Source organism: Emydura macquarii, unplaced genomic scaffold (assembly GCF_026122565.2).
Source record: "Emydura macquarii macquarii isolate MOO-44397 ecotype Brisbane River unplaced genomic scaffold, CSIRO-AGI_Emac_v2 contig_1790, whole genome shotgun sequence".
In the NCBI taxonomy this organism is placed as follows: domain Eukaryota; kingdom Metazoa; phylum Chordata; order Testudines; family Chelidae; genus Emydura; species Emydura macquarii.
The window spans coordinates 19,356,984-19,376,364 of NW_027131927.1; the positions used below are offsets into that span (position 1 = coordinate 19,356,984).

Here is a 19,381-nt window from a genome sequence, read left to right on the forward strand (position 1 = left end):
ACAAGCAGACTGATCTTCTCTGGGCTCGGCAGAGATTTCCCATGTTGTGTTTTACAAGGCTGGATTCCTTTCGAAGCTTAAATCAACAGCATGAAAACTTAATTGACAGCTTTGGGTAGGACTAACTAAGGTATTTGAATGTTCTGTTCTCAAGCAGCGTCTCTGTTTGGGATCCAAACGTTCCCTCTGCTCACCTCCCTTCCCTTTGCACAGCTGAACAATGACTGATTTATGAAAAAGGGACAGGGTGCTCTTCCTTCTCCCCTGTGCCTTTTCACTCTGTTCTTGGCTCACACGCATGGTTTTGGCCCTGGGGGGAGTGATCTTGCCTCTGACTCATTCTGTAACCTGAGGGAGGGGGAGTAGCTGAACCATTTAGAATGTTTTGTGCCCATCATCGAGCAGTATTTCTAGCCATGGAGACGGCAGCACAATGGCTCTTGCAAATCACCACATGCTGGCAATGGATGTGAGAGCTGCACCCCCAGAAGAGAAGCAGTAATGCTGTGCTTCTGGTGTCACTGATCTGTGCTCATTCTGGGGCAGATTGTCAGGTGCTGTTCATCCATGTAGCCTCATTGACTTCAGTGTAGCTATCTATGCCAACTACACCAGAGCCTCGTGTGCACAAGGAAAAGGTGCGTACTTGTCTCAGATTAGCTAACGCGAGGCAAAATCCTAGAGAAGACCAAGCAGTCTGGTTATCAGGTCAAGGTAAGCCCTAAGATCCCCCATTGTCTTAGTGTGAACTCATGTGTTAACTCATGTGAAAGCTACAAACTGCCTCATCTTCACTAGGATTTTACCTCCTGTTAGTCATCTCAAGTTAAGAACATCCTGCTTTTCCCTAGTGAAGAAGCACCTCAGCTGGGAACTGTACATCTCCTGCTTGCACCTCTTTCTTTTCTGCCCACAGCCCCGGGTTCAGAGTGCAAGGCTCTGCCTTTGACCATGCATGAGCTTACTTGTGTGCAAATGGGGTCATGGTCCATACTTTCCTTCCTGGATGTCTCGTTCTCAGTGAACAGTGCTCAAGGCCAGATTAACATGTAGGCAAGCTAGGCATGTACCTCAGGCCATGACAGAGGGGTGGCTGGGCCAAACCTGAAGTGTGTGCTTGTGTAGGGCCCAATGATGGGTTAATGTAGCCCATCTTGTTCTTGCGAGCAGCTGCTAGTTTACACAATCCCGCTGTTAAAACATGCCTCGAACAGAGTGCTGCTGTGTTAACTAATGAGAAATGTAAGTCGTGGAAAGGGGACCACAGTTTCTATGCACAGCGGATTGGGATCCAACTGTTCCTCTTTTAACTCTTCCAATGGTGACCCACAGGTTGTTTGCATTTCTGCTGGCTCTCTCGGTAAGGAATGCGGGCGTAAATCAGCATTACTCCATGACTTCAGTCCAGGATCTGACCCTGTGGAAGAATTAGTCTCCTACATCCCGATGGGGTGCTTTTAAAAAGTCATGAAACTGTGCAAATGTCCCGGCAGCCAGGTCCAGCGCTGTAGATTGGAAGAGGGTGGAGAGAGCCCAATCCTGCAGTGTGTTGTGTAATTACAACGGACCTTTTAAATGCAGCTCTCAGGTAAATCTTCAGATACATCCATTAACAGAGCGGTCACGTGCTGCAGGGGGCAGTTGGAGTTGCTGTCATAGCATGCTGTGTGGCTTGAAATCAATGCGGTCCAAGTCATCAAAACTCAGATTTGCTTTCTTTAAAATGATCTTTGGGAAATGGAAAATTCTAAGTCAATGGCGGGAGCCAGAGAGGTGGATTCGGCAATCACATGGATGAGATTTTCCCCAGGACTAAAACCAGAGGGGAGCATTCCCGTGCCGGGGTTGGCTGACGAAGGGGACTTCGTTTGCTTTGAAGGTTATACATGAGATCCCTCTGATAGCCACTGGCTTGTGGTTCAAGGCCTGATGCTCCATTGACTTGGCCTTGGTGTGACTTGTGTAAAGTGGCTGTAAAAAGACAGCAGATCTGCCTGGTAGCATTTTACCCTCGCTTTGCACAAGTTCTAAATGCCCACACATCGGGCAAGGCAGTGGAGAGTCTGACCCTCAGCCTTTCTTGGTTAGAAGAGGTCAAAAGCTTTTCCTAGTCGACCCCCACAGTGGTGCCCTGGTGCATGCCTAGGGCTCCGAGGTGCTACAGTAATACAAATAATAGATACTAATATTAATAAATGATTCAGGGCATATCTGTTTCTCAGACCCAGATTCCCCCGCTGCTTACACTGCCCTCTCCCAGGCTAGCATGAAAGCTAGACTCGATTAACAGACGAAAGATGCTTCTTTTATAACCAATCTAAAGTGTGTAATACAACCCCCAAGATCAATCGCTCTGTTTTCTGGCACTGTGGACTGGCCCAGACTTGCAGTCTTGGTGCTCACACTTCCTCACAGACTGCACTGACACTTGCTAGGACATGCCACCCTGGCCAGAGCACAGCACTCAGGGGTTTTTTAATGCAGTGTTAGTGCCTAAGGAAGATCACTCGTGTTATGTATTTGTGTGTATTCATGTGGCTAAAGTGGGCACCAGGATCCCCTTCTTACCTCTAACAGTTGGAAACAAATTCTGCACATGCTATTCATGAATTTTCAGGACAAGCTGCAGGCATTTCACTGAGGGTACAACTTGGCCTATGGGGTCAGAAACAAACTGCTCAGCAAGACCAGTAGCCTGTCCATATGAGGCCAATGCCCAATCCACCTGGCATTAAGGCTCTTGAACATCTATACAGGTTTTCTCTATATTCTTTAGCATCTCGTGCACCAGCACTGAAATTCTATGTAGCCTTTTATTTTATTTAAAGTGAAAAAATGCCTCCTACTCTTCCACCCCATGTTACCAAGCAAAAAAGAGTTGGAGCAGCCTGCTTCTAGTGCCAAGATTATCACGTTTTTCTCTAGATTCGTTTTTTGATAGTGTTACGTTAGTTGCTGTCACCATTTTGCATGTGTGTTGGGAGGCTGGGGAGATATGTCTCTTGGGATTCTTTGGATCCAGGGATAAGGGCACAATTATTTCCCAGTTCATCATAAAGGAAATTTGGAAGATTGAGTCGGTCAGTCTGATTGTTGCTTAAAGGCAATTTTACTTGCTTTGCACAAGTTGGTCACACGTCTTACTTTTAGCTGCTTTCAGTGATTATTAAAATGACCTTTTTTGTGTGTGTTGGGGTTGCCAGAGGTTGCCAATCAGTTTACAATTTAAAGTTATTGTTATCATATAGCATTATCTGTAATTATTACTTGAAATATGTATTGTTGACATGTAAGAACCACTTACCTGATACTGACAATAAAAGTGTGGCTATCAAATACTTCATAAGCTGATGTCTCTTAAATGAAATGAAGGGGGAAGAGAAAGTAAAGGTTCTTTTTAATTTCTAATATGTTCCAATAGAAAAATGTGTCTTAGAACTAAAATCAAGAGAATGAAATCTTTAGCTGGTGTAAACAGGAACTGGCTTAAAGTGTTTTACTAATAGTGGTCAAAATAATGGGGAAATTAGGTAATGAAAAATGTTAACATTGTTTCCATCTGGCAGGATTCAAAAAGCATCCATTTGTCAGTTTTGGCAAAACTTTCTGAGATTTGTTTTACCAAAATTTTCAAAAAGTGTTTGTGTACTGAAAATGTGGTTTGTTTGTTTTTTTCCAAAAGTTTCATTTTTTTTAATGGCCATTTTTCAATAACAACACCAGGGGTTAAGTAGACTATGCAGTTCTTCAAGATTCCTACAGGAGTTAGACTGGCTTACCTGGAGGCAGTGTTCTCTAGTGGATAGAACACTGAACTGGGGCTCAGGAGACCTGGATTCTATTCCTGGATTGGCCTACTCTGTGATTTTGGGCAGATCACATCACCTCTCTGTGCCTCAGTTTTCCCATCTGTAACATCCTCTTTTATGAAGCACTTTGAGATCTACTGATGAAAAGTGGCTATGTAAGAGCTGGATGTTGTTATCATCACCTTAAGCATCAATTTTGGAACAGCTGAATGAAAAAGTCCCTTCTTTTGTAATGCATTAGAAGGGTTAACTTCAATCACAGATAACCATGGATTGGGCAAAGAGTAAAATGCTATCAGCTAGGCCAGAGAAGAAAATGCGGAGTTGAATGTTGGCCTTTTTTAGCACTATGATTGAAGCCAGGCTGACAATGACCCTGTATGAACACAGTTATTACAAGCAGGGCTCCTGCTCCATTTCCTTGAGCAGACTGGACAGGGAAACTTTTCTGAGAAGCCAGTTGGAAAACCACCTATAGTTCACCATCTTGAGTGGGACTCCATAGCAGGGTCTCAGCCATAGTCTGAGAGGGCTTTAGGGTAAAATTTTCAAAAGCAGTGAAGCGATTTAGGAGCCTAAGGCCCATTGACTTTCTATAAGCACTAGGAGCCTGTGGGTCAAATTCTTAAAGATCTTTAGGTACCTAATTCCCATTCCAGTGGGAGTTAGGTACCTAAACATCTTTGAAATTCTGGGCCTATGGGTTTAAATCTCATTTGAAAATGGGACTTGGGCTGTTCTCAGATGTTTTTGAATTTTTTACCCAGTGTCTCTCTCTCTCTCAGTAGCAGGTGTTTTTGCTTTTTGAAGGGGATTTACCAAGGGTCTGAAATGTCACAATTCTGCATGTCGCATAACTTAAGCTGACTATAAATAAGTGCAGCACCACAAGAGTAACTGTGTGTGTGTCATGGACCTATCTACTGGAAACAAGAATACAGTGTGGATTATGGGACAGGCTTTCAAAAGGACTCAGCCAGATTTTCAGGTGTTCAGTACCCACCATAGAGCCCAGGTTTTCAGAAGAGATCCACTCCCAATTAGCCACCCAAAGAACTCCACCCACTCCCCAGCAGCTGCCTCCCATTTTAACACACATGACCAGATGTTTTAAAAAGCCAGCAACCACCATGCTGAGCATTTTTCAAAAGTTGGATCTGAGCCTCAGCTCCTTGCTCCAGCATTTGTTCATCGAATTCTTGGCACTAAGTTCTGCCCTTAGTAAAAGCCAGACTCCCCCCATCGGCTTCAATAAGGAGTAGGATATTGCTGGGGTAGAACGTGGCTTGACCCCCCCCCCCCCCAAAAAAAAAACAACTTTTCTTTTAGCCTCATAGATAGGGCCTTCAATCTTCTCCAAAGTCTTCCAACAAAGGAAAACTTAACAAAGCTCATCACCCACAGTGAAGGTTCACCCAAAGTCTCAGTCCTAGACCTCTAGAGATTCAGTCCCTCCCACTGTCTTGAGATCTCACAGTTAAACTGTATGCAGCTCCTGGGCATGGCTCTGCAAACCTTGGTCTGAGAATCACTGGCCTGCACACCGTACATGAAGCTTGCAGTTGGTATTTCTCAGGGAACCTCTGAACTTTGGGCTCATTGCTAGCCACTGGTGAAGGCTGACTAAAGATCCACCAGCACTGCGTACTTCTGTTGTGTGGAGTTAGTATGAATTGTTCTTGGACAGCCATCTCAGGGGAGGCTATGCTGGAGGAAATCTGGCTGGTTTTTGCCCCTGTTCATAGATTCATAAGATTCTAAGGCGAGATGGGATCATTGTGATCATCCAGTCTGACCCCCTGTATAACACAGGCCAGAGAACTCCCCAGGATAATTCCTGTTTGAACTAATGCATATTTTTTTATAAAAACATCCAGTCTTGATTGTGAAAAGTTCCAGAGGGGCAGCCATGTTAGTCTGTATACAGCAAAAACAACGAGAGTCCTGTAGCACTTTAAAGACTAACAAATTTAATTTCTGCAGGCATAAGCTTTCATGGGCTGCAACCCACTTCATCAGATGCAAGAAACAGAAATCAGATAGAGGGTGTATATATATATATATATATACATCCAAGGGTAAGAAACAACAATGGGGAAGTTAGATATGAGCAAAGTCCATTCAGTTAGAGTAGTTGAGGCCTATTCACAACCATTGATTAGGAGGTGAGAATGTGTGAACAGTGACAATTTCTTCTTGTAATGAGATAACCATTCCAAGTCCCTATTCAGATCCAGTTTGATTGTGTCGAGTTTGCATATGAGTTCCAGTTCTGCAGTTTCTTGCTGAAGTCTGTTTTTGAAGTTTTTTTGTAGAAGTATAGCAACTTTCAAGTCAGCTACAGAGTGTCCTGGGAGATTGATGTGCTCTCCGACTGGTTTATGGATGTTGCTATTTTTTATGTCTGATTTGCGTCCATTTATTCTTTTGCATAGTAACAGTCTGGTTTGGCCAATGTACATAGCAAAGGGGCATTGTTGGCACATGTTAACATATATTACATTAATAGATGTGCAGGTGAATTAGCTCCTTATGGTGTGATTGATGTGCTTAAGACCTGTGATGGTATCACTAGAGTCGATGTGCATGCAGAGCTGGCAATGGGGTTTGTTGCAGGGATAGGTTCCTGGGTTAATGTTCTTGTTGTATGGTGTACGGTTGCTGATGAATATTTGCTTCAGGTTGGGGGGCTGTCTGTAAGAAAGGATAGGTCTGCCTCCCACGGCTTGAGCGAGTGAGGGATCATCTGCTAGGATAGGTTGTAGAACCTTAATGATGTGTTGGAGAGATTTTAGCTGGGGGCTGTAGGTGATGGCCAGTGGTGTTCTGTTGTTTTCTTTGTTGGGTCTGTCCTGTAGTAGGTGACTTCGGGGTACCCGTCTGGCTCTGTCAATTTGTTTCTTCACCTCTCCAGGTGGGTATTGTAGTTTTAAGAATGTTTTATGGAGATCCTGTAGGTGTTTGTCTCTGTCTGAGGGATCGGAGCAAATCCGGTTGTATCTTAAGGCTTGGCTGTAGACAATGGATCGTGTAATGTGTCCAGGGTAGAAGCTGGAGGTGTGAAGATATGTATTGTGATTAGTTGGTTTTCGGTATGGGATGGCATTAATGTGACCATCCTTTATTTGTATTGTAGTGTCCAGGGAGTGGATTTCTTGTGTGGACCGGTCCAGGCTGAGGTTGATGGTGTGGTAGAAATTATTGAAATCCCAGTGGAATTCTTTGAGGGACTCTTTCCCGTGGGTCCAGATGATGAAAATGTCATCAATGTAGCGTAGGTAAAGGAGAGGTGCTTGTGGACAAGTTTTGAGGAAGCGGTGTTCTAGGTCAGCCATAAAAATGTTGGCATACTGTGGGGCCATGTGGGTGCCCATAGCTGTGCCACTGACTTGGAGGTATAGATTGCCTCCAAATCTGAAGTAGTTGTGGGTCAGGACAAAGTCACAAAGTTCAGCTACCAGGTGTTCCATATCATCATCAGGGAAAATGTTCCTAATGGCTTGTAGTCCATCTTTGTGTGGAATGTTGGTGTAGAGAGCTTCTACATCCATAGTAGCTAGGATGGTGTTTTCTGGGAGATCACCGATAGATTGTAGTTTTCTCAGGAAGTCAGTGGTATCACGAAGATAGCTAGGTCTGCTGGTGGCATAGGTCCTGAGGAGAGAGTGCACATAGCCTGACAGTCCTGCTGTGAGAGTGCCAATGCCTGAGATGATGGGGCGTCCAAGATTCTCAGATTTGTGGATCTTGGATAGCAGATAGAATAACCCTGGTCGGGGCTCAGGGGGTGTGTCTGTGTAGATTTGTTCCTGTGTCTTATGGGAGTTTCTGGAGTAGATGTTGTAGTTTCTTTTGGCATTAGTCAGTGGGATCGGACAGTAGTGGCTTGTAGAATGTGGTGTTGGAGAATTGTTTGGCAGCCTCCTGTTCATAATCTGACCTATTCATGATGACTACGGCACCTCCTTTGTCTGCCTCTTTGATTATGATGTCAGAGTTGTTATTGAGGCTGTGGATGGCATTGCGTTCTGCATTGCTGAGGTTATGGGGCAAGCGATGTTGCTTGTCTACAATCTCAGCTTGTGCATGTCGGCAGAAACACTCTATGTAAAAGTCTAGTCTGTTGTTTCGACCGTCAGGAGGAGTCCGTGCAGAATTCTTCTTCTTGTAGCATTGGTAGGGAGGTATCTGTGGCTTAGTGTGTTGTTCAGTGGTGTGGTGGAAATATTCCTTGAGTCGGAGATGGCGAAAGTAGGATTGCAGGTCACCGCAGAATTGCATCATGTGTGTGGGGGTTGTGGGGCAGAAAGAGAGTCCCCGAGACAAGACAGACTCTTCTGCTGGGTTAAGTGTATAGCTGGATAGAATTACAATATTGTGGGATGAGTCAAGGGTATCACAGTTGTGGTCACTTGTGGCATGTAGGAGTTTAGATAGTTTAGAGTCCTTTTTCCTCTGTAGAGAAGAAAAGTGAGTGTTGTAAATTGCCCATCTTGTTTTTGTAAAGATCAGCCATGTGGAAGTTTCTGTGGAAGTTTGGCCTTTCATGAGATTATCCAGCATTGAGAATTTTTTCTTGATCTTCTCCTCTTTGCTGTACAGAATGTAAAATTGATTGTAAAATTACTAGTGATGGAGAATCCACCACAACCCTTTGTAAATTGTTCCAGTGGTTAATTACCCTCATGATTAAAAATTCACACCTTTTTCCCCCATCTGAATTTGTCTAGCTTCAACTTCCAGCCATTGGTTCTTGTTATACTTTTGTCTGCTAGTCTGAAGAACCCATTCTCAAATATTTATTCCCCATATATGCAGTTACAGATTGTAATCAAGTCACCCCTTAACCTTCTCTTTAAGCTAAATAGATGGAGCACTTTTGAGTCTATCACAATAAAGCATGTTTTCCAATCCTTTAATCATTCTCGTGATTTCTTCTCTGAACCTACTCCAATTTATCAACATCCTTCGTGTGAACACCAGAAAAGGGCACAGTATTCAGTAGCAGTTGCATGGGTGCCCAATACAGAAATAATATAATTTTTTTGAGTCCTGCATTTGAGATTTGCATAGATCATATCTACTTCCCCACTACTGAACTGACATGCTTCTAGCTCATCTCACGCAGTGCAACTTGGCACGTGATTTTGTCTTCTTGAATTGGGGCTAATAGTGAGCGTCACTGTGGGTTGTACCACAGTAGCAGCTAGAGGCCCCCACCCCATGTCATGCTAGGCCCTGTAAAAAAATTAAATAAAAAGACAGTAAGAGACAGTCCCTGTCCCAAATTCCTTATGATCTAACTCTAAACTATTGCTACGCCCCCCCTGCTCCGTCAGCAGAACTGTCCTGTAAGCTTTTCTTGTTCTCATTATCCCTCTCCCTGAGGCTGTAAGGAGAGAGAGAGAGAGGCATTTCTTTCCTAGGCTGCTGGGCGGGTCCTAGATGTTCTCATATGACTAGACCCCTGGCCCAATACTCATGGGCACAGGCCTGTGCATGGAGGTTGGCTTGGCACCGACGTATTAACTCCATTGTCCCTTCTTCAGTCTCAGCACCGGGCCAAGCAAGTGAGACATTCGCTACGGCTGATGCTCAGGCTTACCTGGCTCCGCCCGTACAGTGCCAGTGCAGAGAGGGACCCTTGCTTGTGACAGTAGAGCTGGTACTTTTTTTTAAAATAGAAGAGGAAAGTCCTTGGGATTTGCTATTAGTGATCTACCGTGCTGCTTTCTTTTCTCTCTGGAGCTAGACCCCTGGCTCCTGTTGAGAACGCTGGGTAGCTGGGTCTTACAGGCATTTCTAGGGCTCTGACCAGAGTCAGTGAGAGCTAGTGTGAGTGTAAATGGTGGAGGAGCCGTGGTGGCAGTGGCATGGCTTAGCTGTGCTGAGTACAAACCTGGTTCAGCTCCATAATTGTGCACTGGGCACAGCTCAGCTGCTGCCCACGCCACCGCGGCTACATGACTGTTTATACTCCCGCTAGCTTTCACCGAGCTGGTGCAAGTCTGTGTAGCCAGGCTGGGAATCACTCCTATTGCAGACATAGCCTGCCCTGCCACTAGAGGACACTCAATGTGTCCACAACAGCTGATTTTACACTTACTCTGGCTCCCCCAGCAGCTGAGTGTCACATTTCTCTCTACCTATTTTATTCTGGTCTATTTAGCACAGGTTTTATTAAGCTGCTAGTATTAGAAGAGCCAGCCTTAGTGCCTTTTGTTAACTCAGTACAGCACTATCGGGGGGGGGGGGGGGGGGACACGACGACATAGACAGCTCGGGCTAGCAGAGCTTCAGGCATCTCATGTCCACCTCAGCACTTCCAGCAGGAAGGACTGCACAAAGCACTGTTCCCCGCCCCCGCTCCAAATCGTAGCTCTTCGCTGTTGTTGTGTCCAGAGCACTGGGAGCTGACAACACCTGGGAGCAGCTCAGTGAGCCCAACTTACCCAGACTGGAGGGAGGGAGTTGTACTAGCTGGCCCAAGATGGGTCAAGTGAACAGTTATGATCTTAAAGGGCTAGAGGCCAAGGAATCTCCCATGCATGCACCAAAGACCTACCTCCTGAGCACCTGTGAAAGGCTGATAGAGGAAACCTACAGGTGGATATAGGCGGATGCACAAGGACTCTCCCTCAGTCTCCCCTGTTCCTCAGGGGATCGCAGTTTCTATGATTTTCCATTGAGGCCTCTCTTCCTTCCTCTGCTATACCTCTTAAGACTCCTTCCTTAGCTGTGCTTTGGCTTAAAGCACAGGGGAAATGAGTGGCAGAGAGGCAGCTGGTGTTCCCCCACGACAAGAACTAAGGCCATTGCTTAGCCAGCCTGGATTATGTCCCTCCCAGCCTGCTTGGAGTTGTGCCCTGTGACCCCGGTGGCAGTCACAGCCTGGGCTGTGCAGCATCAGTCCTCCCCTATGTTCATGGCAAGCCTAGAGAAGCAGGGAGGAGAGCTGGACAACCGCAGAAGGGCCTCTCCCCTGCACCCCCAGTTTTTTGGGGAAGAATTACACCTCGGTTGCTGTCGGACACCAGCTCAGCTTGACAGAAAACCTCTGATATCCCATCCTAGGAGGGGTTAAAGTGTAAGACAGCCCCAACCTCAGGAGTGGATTGAAGGGGAAGATCCAGGTATAGCCCAGACATCTGGAATATCAGACCCTTCTGCTGGCCCTCCCCACCCAAAGGGGTGGGCTGTGAAAGGCATCACTGGTGTGTGTCACTCCCCATGGCCCAGTTGCACAGCCAGAGCTTTCCTATAACCCTCATCTTTGGTAATGACCTTCAGCTGAAGGCCTGGCCCAGGCATGATTGGGTTGCCTTTATCTGGCCAAAGGGCAAGGCAGTAGCCCTTAAACCAGCTCTGTCTCCTCCAGCTCTGGGGAAAGGATTTTTCTCTGGGCTTTGATGCAGCAGTTTTCCTTCTTGTAGCAGCAAGTTCAGCCTAGGTACCGGTGAAGCAGCTGGTTTTGTTGTAAGTATTCCTTCCTCAGACCTAAATTAGAGGACAAACAGGTGAAATGGAGAGGAGGTTTGAGTGGAAAAGCCACATATCCCAGTTTAACAGGATTGGCCCCCTCCTGACTGTTCTTCTCCCTATTTTCAGAGGCTCAGCTAGGCTGACAGACAACTAGCCAGCTGCATTCAGCTTGTTCTCTGCCTTTGCCAGTGCCTCTCCCCCCGTTTGTTGTGGAGGTGAGGTTAGCTCTCACACCCCCAGCATTGCCATGGTGCTTCTCACCACAGTATCTGCTTGTTGTGCCTACAGAGGCACCTCAGCGGTCCCCCTTTTATCTGGCAACAGGGCTGAGGCAGGCCAGGGCACTAGCTGATGGGGCATTCGCAGAGTCAAGGAGGAAGCAGCAGCTAGAGGCAAGGTAGCAACACTTCAGGCAGCAGAAGCTAGAGGCACAAGGTGGGAACAGCAGCAAGCTCTCATGATCCTTGGAGTCCCCCTCCAGAGGTAGTTCAAGAGTCCCGTTCCCCTGGGGAAGAACACCACTACTAAAGCTGTGAGGAGAAAGGCAATCCTTCAAAGCAGGAGCTGCTCTTCTCAGAGGCTCACCTCCTTCTGGTGAGGATTGCAGCCCACACTTCCCTGTAGTGCCTTCTAGTCAAACAGCACCAGGTGTAGAGGAGGTAGGACTCCCACTGTGCTGCTGACTGAGATCCAGCTGCAACAACCAACCACTTCCACGATTCGCTTGCAATGCAGCACTAGTGCCACAGCTGCATTTAAAGAGCTGAGCAACAGATACTGGAGCAGGTGGGGGCACTACTCTTTAACTAACAGGGAGAGGTTGTGGTCCTGCTAGTGTAAATGCTATCGGTTTTCTTTAAGGAGGAAATAGGTGTGTCTCAGGGCTAGGGGTTAGATAAGCATTTGCTCTTGGTGCAGTTAGTTAGCCATTCCTACAGGCAAGCTGGCTAGAGCAGAAGAAATGGCAAAAAAAAAAAAAAAAAAAGCAGACATGGCAAGCTTGAAGATCAAGTTTAGGTTTATTCCACTGAGCAGAGAGGCAGAGGGAATAGGACTAAGCAGTTAGCTAAACTTAATGGCTTTGATGGCAAAGTCCCCTTCCACAGACAGATACTCAATGTTCTCCAGGCCCAGCCGATTGGGGAATGTGATCTCCTTGTCACCAGGCAGTGTCACTGTCAGCTCCGTTGTGCCAAAAGAGATACAGATCTGCAAGGAGTAGACATGTTAGAACCAACCCATGAGACAGGCAGCCAGTCCCCAACAAACTCTTAGCGCTGCATTAACCAGGAGTGCCCCCAGACAACAACAGCCACTCTTCCCTCAACTGGCATCTGCCCTAAGGGGGAGAGAGCCTGATCTCTCCCATATCTGGCTGAGCGAGCCTCAGTGTGGCTAAGAAACAACTGTGGGAGAGCTACTGACTCCTTGGGTGACCTTGCATGAGCTGCTAGCCTTGCTTTGAGCTAGTCCGTGCTTCAGCATAAAGGTCTCCAGTTTTGTCTGGTTAAATGGAGACTTTCCAAGGACTGTTTGGAGAAGAGAAGAAGGGCAGGCTGACGCTTTAAAAGCAAAAGGTTGGGGGTTTTTTTCCTACAACCAGTTCTGCTCTCTGCTTTAGTTCCCTTCCCCCACCCCCAAATCTCAAGGGGCCTCCGTGGTGCCTTCACAGACGTGAAGGCCGGCCTATTTAATTAGTGGGATGTGCGTTGATATATGGTAGAAAGGTGCCCCAGGAATGTGGGATTAGGAAGCCCCCAGATCCAAAAGGACCCCTGGCATCACAAAAGGACCTCTGGCCCTCTTAGCACAGCTTTGGTCTCCACTCCTGGGCCCTCACCTCAACCTTGTCACCCTGCTGGAAGGGGAAGTCGGTCTCCCTCTCCTCTGTACCCCACATCCCATCTTCCATGGAGTTGCACACTAGGACATTCACATCCCCATGGCTGTCGAAGCGTGGATTGAAGTGCAGAACCAGGTTGCTGCAGTCCTTCCCCACGTTCACTGCAAACCTGTCGTGGAGGAGACAAACACAGAGCCACACTGTGCAAGCCCTACCACTGGAACCCTACCCATTTATGGTCTCTGTAATGCTGAGACCAACCCATGTAAGAACAGACAGTGCTGTAGATGTTCTGCTCTCCAGGGAAGAGTCAAGAGGCAGATTCACCTCCAGCACCTACCTGTGTCACATGCCAAGGGAAGAAATCAGTCCCCAGTGGTTACCAAAAGGTGATTTAATATTTTGATTTAACCCCTCCCAGGCTTCCCATCTCACCTCTTGGCTTCTGGCAAGATCTTCCCCTTCACTTTGATGCACTCTCCAGCCTGGATATTCAAGTGAGTAGCAACCAGCCCCTAAGGGAGTCAAGCCACAAACCTATTAGCCTACCATCCTGTGGATCAACAGACCTACTTGCTAGATTTGAAGGGGGGCGGGGAATATCAGAGGGGATGAGAAATAAGTGCTGAGCATGATCTAGAGGCAAGACAAGTTCCAAACATCCCCTGTGTCAGTCAGCAACCAGAATTGTTATGGTGCAATCACACTTCAGTGGCCTATGAAATGAGTTTTGTGGGTTTCAGTCCAGTTGCCACTGGGCAGGTCTCCAAGCTTTACCAACCAAAGGCACTAGCTGGCCTGATGGCTAGCAGTCTGTACCGAGGTCAAGGACTGAACGGGCCAAGGAGTGAACTAGAGGTGGGCCCCATTAGCTGCAGTCCATGGGGATTTGGAAATCTAGTAACACACACAGGGAAGCCTGCACTACTGCCTCCGCCACCACTTGTGCGTTACCAGCTCTGGAGTTAGGTGGGCTCAACTCTTCCTTGAGTCTGACTAGCATTTTTCCCTAGCTGCCTTTCTAAAAGAAGCCACTGCTCACTTCTCAGGCACCCTTTGGAGTGCAGAAAGCAGAGCAGTAACTTTCCAGACCAGCAGGAGTGGGAGTCTTAACTCTCCTTTAATCCCCCTCTCCTCCCCCATCCTTAAAGCCATGGCTGCTAGAGCACACCATGGCTGCTAGTGCACATCTACAGCCCCCCTCCTTACTGCACACATCTGCACGCTGCTCCAGCCCTTGGAAGTCCTGGCTATTGGAAAGTTCATGCACATCAGCCAGACAGTATAGACCCCAGCCTCCACTCCAGAGGAAGAAATGAAGTACATAAACTCACACCTGCCAACCCCATCTGGCCTGTGACCACCCCATCTCCGCCAGGGACCGCCCTCCCCTGGCCAGGGGCAGCTGCTACCCCAGAAGGGAGCCGACTTAGATAAACTGAACATCCAGATCCAGCTGGCTTTGGACAGAGGCCACATTCCACCTCCGGCATCAGAAACACAAGTGCCCCCAGGTGAGGATGTGTTGGAGTGTACCTCAAAACATAATGAGCTTAACAGAGACCTAGCACAGTCCTGGTTCTATTGCATTAGACCAATGGTAACAGTAGCACTTGCACCAGGATCACCTCCTGTTTTGGGGAGAGGGTCATTTTCCTTCATTTTGATGCAGGTTTCCCTTTTACCCCCACCTCAAGGAGGTGGGGATGAGGTAGTTCGGAGCCTGGGAACAGCTGAAACAAAGATTTGTTTCTCCTCACACCCTACCCCTAGGCAGACCTTCCCAGCTCCTCTGTTACAGGGCACATGGAGTCGATCTGCGTTGTCTAGTCTGTTTTGTCCAGCTTCTCCCATTCTCATGTTCTTGGCTCTCGCCGTAGCAGCTGGTCTGACCTCCATGTTATCTGCACATTACTATGGTGATAAGTAGTTTAGCATCTAGCACTACATGTATTGGCTCCCTACTAATCTCACTCTTATCCTGTTTCTGGAGCACCGGCAGAAACATGGTCAGATAGCAGAATCAAGGAGGCAGCTACCAGGACTGAGGCAGGTAGGCAATGTTTAACAGCAGGAGCTCTTTCTGAATTAGAAGGGTCTGAGAGACCACAGTGGGGACAATGACACACCCTGATCCTCTGGTGCCCTGTAGGGCTGGCTTGAGGGGGTTTCTTTTAAGTTAAAAGAACTAAAAATTGCTTTATAGAGGCATGAAATGTTTTACAATAGTTTATAATGTTGTTGTAAGAGTTTGCAAGAAAAACATTGTATTTTCCAGAGTGTCAATAACTATGCTGATGTTTCCAATATGTGCTGAAAACAGTCAGCATAAATAAATCACTTCAAAACACAAACTATTTGGAAATGTCTTGCAAAAAGAAGTTCACCCCTCTCTAGTGTTCCTCCCCCCCCCCCCTTATAGTCCAATCATGCATTTTTTCCACCAGCAGTGACACAAGACCTCCTACCCCAATACCCGCTGCTACTAAAGCACTGTAGTCATTTCTCCTTCCTAAGAGGAATTATTTCCCTCTTGCGTTTTGGAATAGGAGAGAGCTCTGTCGCTCCCGCAGGACTCGTCCGATGAGTGGGGGTGCATGTGTACTAGCACATGAGCCACAACGCTCCCAAACACCCTCAATGTCGGGTAACCTTTGGCTGGGATCCCCCACTTAGCTAACGATACCCTTGTTGTGCAGCTAAAACCCCAATCCCTTCCATTCCAACAGCCCCGGCTACAAGGAAACAGACGAGACTCACATGCTCCATGCTGCTGACTGACACCACAAATGTTAGGACAACAGCTTGATTTCCAGTTCAGAGATTCAGGTCTGACTCAGCACTACCCCCACAGGGCCCTTAAATAGCTGGCCAGCAAATGGCTCACATGATTAAGTGGGTGGATGGGGCTGGCCTAGTGTCCGTGCAGTTCTTCTTCCCACTTCCCAACGTGAGGGATACAAGCAGAGAACAGCAGCCAAGGGTCAATATTTGGTTTGCAAAAACTGAGCTTTTTCAGTCAACTTGTAACATTGGCACTGGCAGCAGCAGGCTTTGCTCATCTGATTGCTTTAAAGAGGCAGAGAATGTGCATGAATCTGAGGGCTGGGGGATTAGAATTGTTTGCTCTTGGAACAATTCACTGTACCCATAGTGGCTAACTGAAAGCCAGCATGTCCACACGCAGCCATCCCTCCTGCGCCTGCTCTGCCAGCGTATTGTGGCACCTATCCCACAGCTCTAAGTCCAGCCAGCTCCATGGGTGCAGTGTTGTGCTTTTGAAAACATACCAGCAAGGGGAGGGGTGGGGGAGCCTAAAGGCTATGGTGCTAATCCTGTCTCCACTTGCCCATCTGTAAAATGGGCATGATAACGCTCCTCCCTGACAGAATGTGTGCAATGAGGCCTAATGAATGAACTGATGCTTGCAAAGCATTCTGGGGGTCTTTGGAAGGGGCTATACCAGCGCCAAGTATTACTAGTTGCTATTCTATACGTGCTGTATTTAATAATGGTATTTAAAGCGTGTTTAGAAATCGAGGTGGGGCACCAGCAAACAAACTGGGAAAACAGACCCCAGCTTTTCCACAGAGTGATCTAGCCAGCTTTGATCTGAGTGCATGAGAATGGGGGGGCTGGGCGGGAGACAGGCTTTGATGTGAGCTAAGGGGAAAAAACTTGACAGAAGTGCAGCCAGCAAGGGAAGGATTGTTTGTTTGTCTGTCAGTGAGCTGCTACCACCCATGATTCCCTTGTATGGATCCCTTGGCTGAGCCATAACATCAGGGCCCCATAAGGATTCTGCAAAGAGGAGGTGGGAGAGCTGGGTTTTGTACCTGGCTCTGCCATGGACTTTCCAAGTCACTTAGGCCCGGATCCACACAGAGTGTATCCACGCTGCAGCTGGGAGCACACTGCCCAGCCGGGTAGACCAGGACTAGCTTTGCTTGAACTAGCGCACTAAAAGTAGCGGTGGGGAGATTGTGGCATAGGCAGCAGCAGGGGCTAGCCTGACCTCCAGGGACCAAACTCGAGCGGTTAGTTTTATCCATGTGTTGGTCTAGCCTACCCAGGATGGCAGGCACAGTCCCAGCGGCAGGGTAGCCATGCCCAAGGTATTTAAGAACCTAACTCCAATTGAGGAAATTAAATGCCTACATAGCTTTGAGGATCTGGGCCTTAACCCCTCTGTGCCTTGATTCCCCCCCCCCCCTCCCCATTCAGATAATGACACATACTTTCCAATGAGGGGGTAAGGGTTAGTTAGTGTTTCACAACGTGCTTTGTGAGCCCTTCAGATGGAAGCTACCATAGCAGGGCAAACTACCATGACCTGTTTGTTTGGTAATCAATGACTAATGGCTGAGATGGCTATCCACTGCTAAAGAAGGGCTGTAAACACTAGGAGGATTTGTTTAGGGTGAGTGAGGGCAGTGGATGAAATTGAGCAAAGGAATTTATGGCTGAATAGCAGTGGGGAAATGTCCTGCCAGTGGGGTCTACATCAAACTCCCTTTTACCCAAATGCCCTTTTACCCTAGACTCCAGCCCCCTGACTTCTATTAATCACTCTGACAATCGCCCCCGCCCCTACTTCCAAACCTTGGATATCAGAATGTGTATGAGTGTCCCCCTGTGACAGTGGGAGAATCAGGTCTGTGCTGCCTTTGAGTTTGGAAATGCTCCCACTCCCGTGGGAAGGGCTCCTGGAAGCCCCATCCCTTCAGACATTGAAAACTGGACAAAGCCCTAGAAAAAGTATTGAAGGAAACAACTCTGTGATGGCAGCAGATGGACTCTGGCTCCGACCCTGCAGGCATACCTCTTCACACGTACTGAAACCAAAGGGGCTCTGCATGGGCACAGGGGTGTGTGTGGGTGGGTGGGTGGCTTATTGCAGGATCAGAGCCTTAGTAACCCGGGAAGAATCTCCTGGCTGCTTAGGGCCTGATCATAAGCCTGCTGCAGTCAACCTCTAGAGCCTGATCTACACACCGAAGTTGCACTGGTTTAACTACAGGTGTGGTTGTTTCGACCTGTTCAGTTAAATTGACTCACTTTCCTGTGGAAAGACACATTGGTTAAGCCTGACTTATGTGGGGTTAACTTGTATTAACTTGTAAATTTACAGGTGTAAGCTAACCAGACAAAAATTGTTTTAAACCAGTGTAAAAGCTTCAGCCCAAGGGCTTTGCCCCAGTTTGAATTTGGTTGGCTTTCAAACCCACGTTAATTAAACAGGCGTCAAGTGCGCATGTAGCTAAAGCGGAGAGTGCGCTGATTTCCCACGGTGGTGGCTGACTGAGTGCTGGCCTGTTGGCTACCCTTCCTGGGAATCGGGAGAGTTATTCTGGAATAGCTACATTTGATTGGTAAGAATAGCTGGATGGTCAATTTTGTGTCCTGTGGGCAAGACCTTGCAACTAGCATTTTCTCCTCTCCTCTGTTCACCCCCTGTGTGATTCCTGGGGCTCTGCCATCAGTGTCTCTGCCAACCGTGCTGTTACTCCTGCCTGCCGTGTGGTGCCACAGCCCTGCTTCACCAGTGCTCTGCTTTCACTATGAAAGCACACAGGTCTCACACACAGCCTGCTGCTCTAGTCTCTACTATTCCTGCCTTTGGAGGCTGCTCCTTCAGACGAGGCAATAGCTTTACAATTGCCAAGGGAACTGAAGCAAGCATTTATTTTGTTTCTCTCCACGCTCTGCACATCAGTGACAATGGGGGGTTTGGGCTGATGTGCTGGACCAGAACTGGGTCAGCAGCAGACCCTCTACTCTATACCACTGCTCTTACGCCAGGCCGAGTGAGCAAAGCCCCCGGCAGTGCTGGAGAAGAAACCTGGCCCACTGGCTCCTTCCTCCCTAGAAAATTCTTCCACAAACCTCTTCTGTGGTGGAGGAGAAAGAAGAACTCTGCCCCCACCCCCTGATTTCGAGAGAGAGAGAGAGCGCGCGCGCGCGAACGAGAACGAACGAACACCCACCATTCCGGCTAACTTTCGTCCCCTCCATAGGGCTTTCTGGCAGAAGGACAGGCTCCCACAGGGGAACCCTCCTCTCTGCAGGAAAAAGAACTTGTTCAGAGCCTTGGATCCCACATACAGGGGAAGGAAGAGAAAATCCATCATTCCCATCCCCCAGGGAAAGGGACTGAAGCAAAGCCCTTTTCCACCCATACCCCAGACTCTTTCTGGGGTTGGCTCTGTGCTTGGGCGTGCCACGTAGACAGCCCCAACAGCAGTGA

At 47.7% G+C, this 19,381-nt stretch overlaps 2 protein-coding genes across 5 annotated transcripts in view; one reads left to right on the forward strand and one right to left on the reverse strand.

Moving 5' to 3' along the window:
- Positions 1–5,758: 5,758 nt before the first annotated feature.
- LOC137158982 (16 kDa beta-galactoside-binding lectin-like) lies at positions 5,759–15,999 on the reverse strand. Of its 4 annotated transcripts, XR_010921514.1 has the most exons (5): positions 15,895–15,999; positions 13,570–13,649; positions 13,132–13,303; positions 11,094–12,500; positions 5,759–8,403 (listed from the first exon to the last, which is right to left on the reverse strand). XR_010921514.1 is itself a non-coding variant. In XM_067557053.1 (4 exons), exons 1-4 carry the CDS (start codon positions 15,901–15,903, stop codon positions 12,354–12,356), a joined length of 408 nt encoding a protein of 135 aa, XP_067413154.1. In that variant the 5' UTR covers positions 15,904–15,999; the 3' UTR covers positions 10,592–12,353. The 4 variants fall into 4 exon arrangements, 3 of the variants coding, with proteins under 3 accessions (XP_067413153.1, XP_067413152.1, XP_067413154.1); XM_067557053.1 differs by lacking the exon at positions 5,759–8,403 and having other exon boundaries at positions 10,592–12,500; XM_067557052.1 differs by lacking the exons at positions 13,132–13,303; positions 13,570–13,649; positions 15,895–15,999 and having other exon boundaries at positions 11,094–11,306; positions 11,877–12,334.
- SEPTIN11 (septin 11) overlaps positions 15,168–19,381 on the forward strand; it is a 133,617-nt gene continuing 129,403 nt past the window's right edge. Inside the window, exon 1 of the mRNA XM_067557061.1 lies at positions 15,168–15,187. The gene's annotated coding sequence lies outside the window, so the exon portion shown is untranslated. The remainder of the gene's footprint in view (positions 15,188–19,381) is intronic.

Bases quoted from the DNA above. Each gene is read 5' to 3' on its own strand.
- LOC137158982 (XM_067557052.1), bottom strand. From the start codon at position 7,741: ATGAACAGGAGGCTGCCAAACAATTCTCCAACACCACATTCTACAAGC.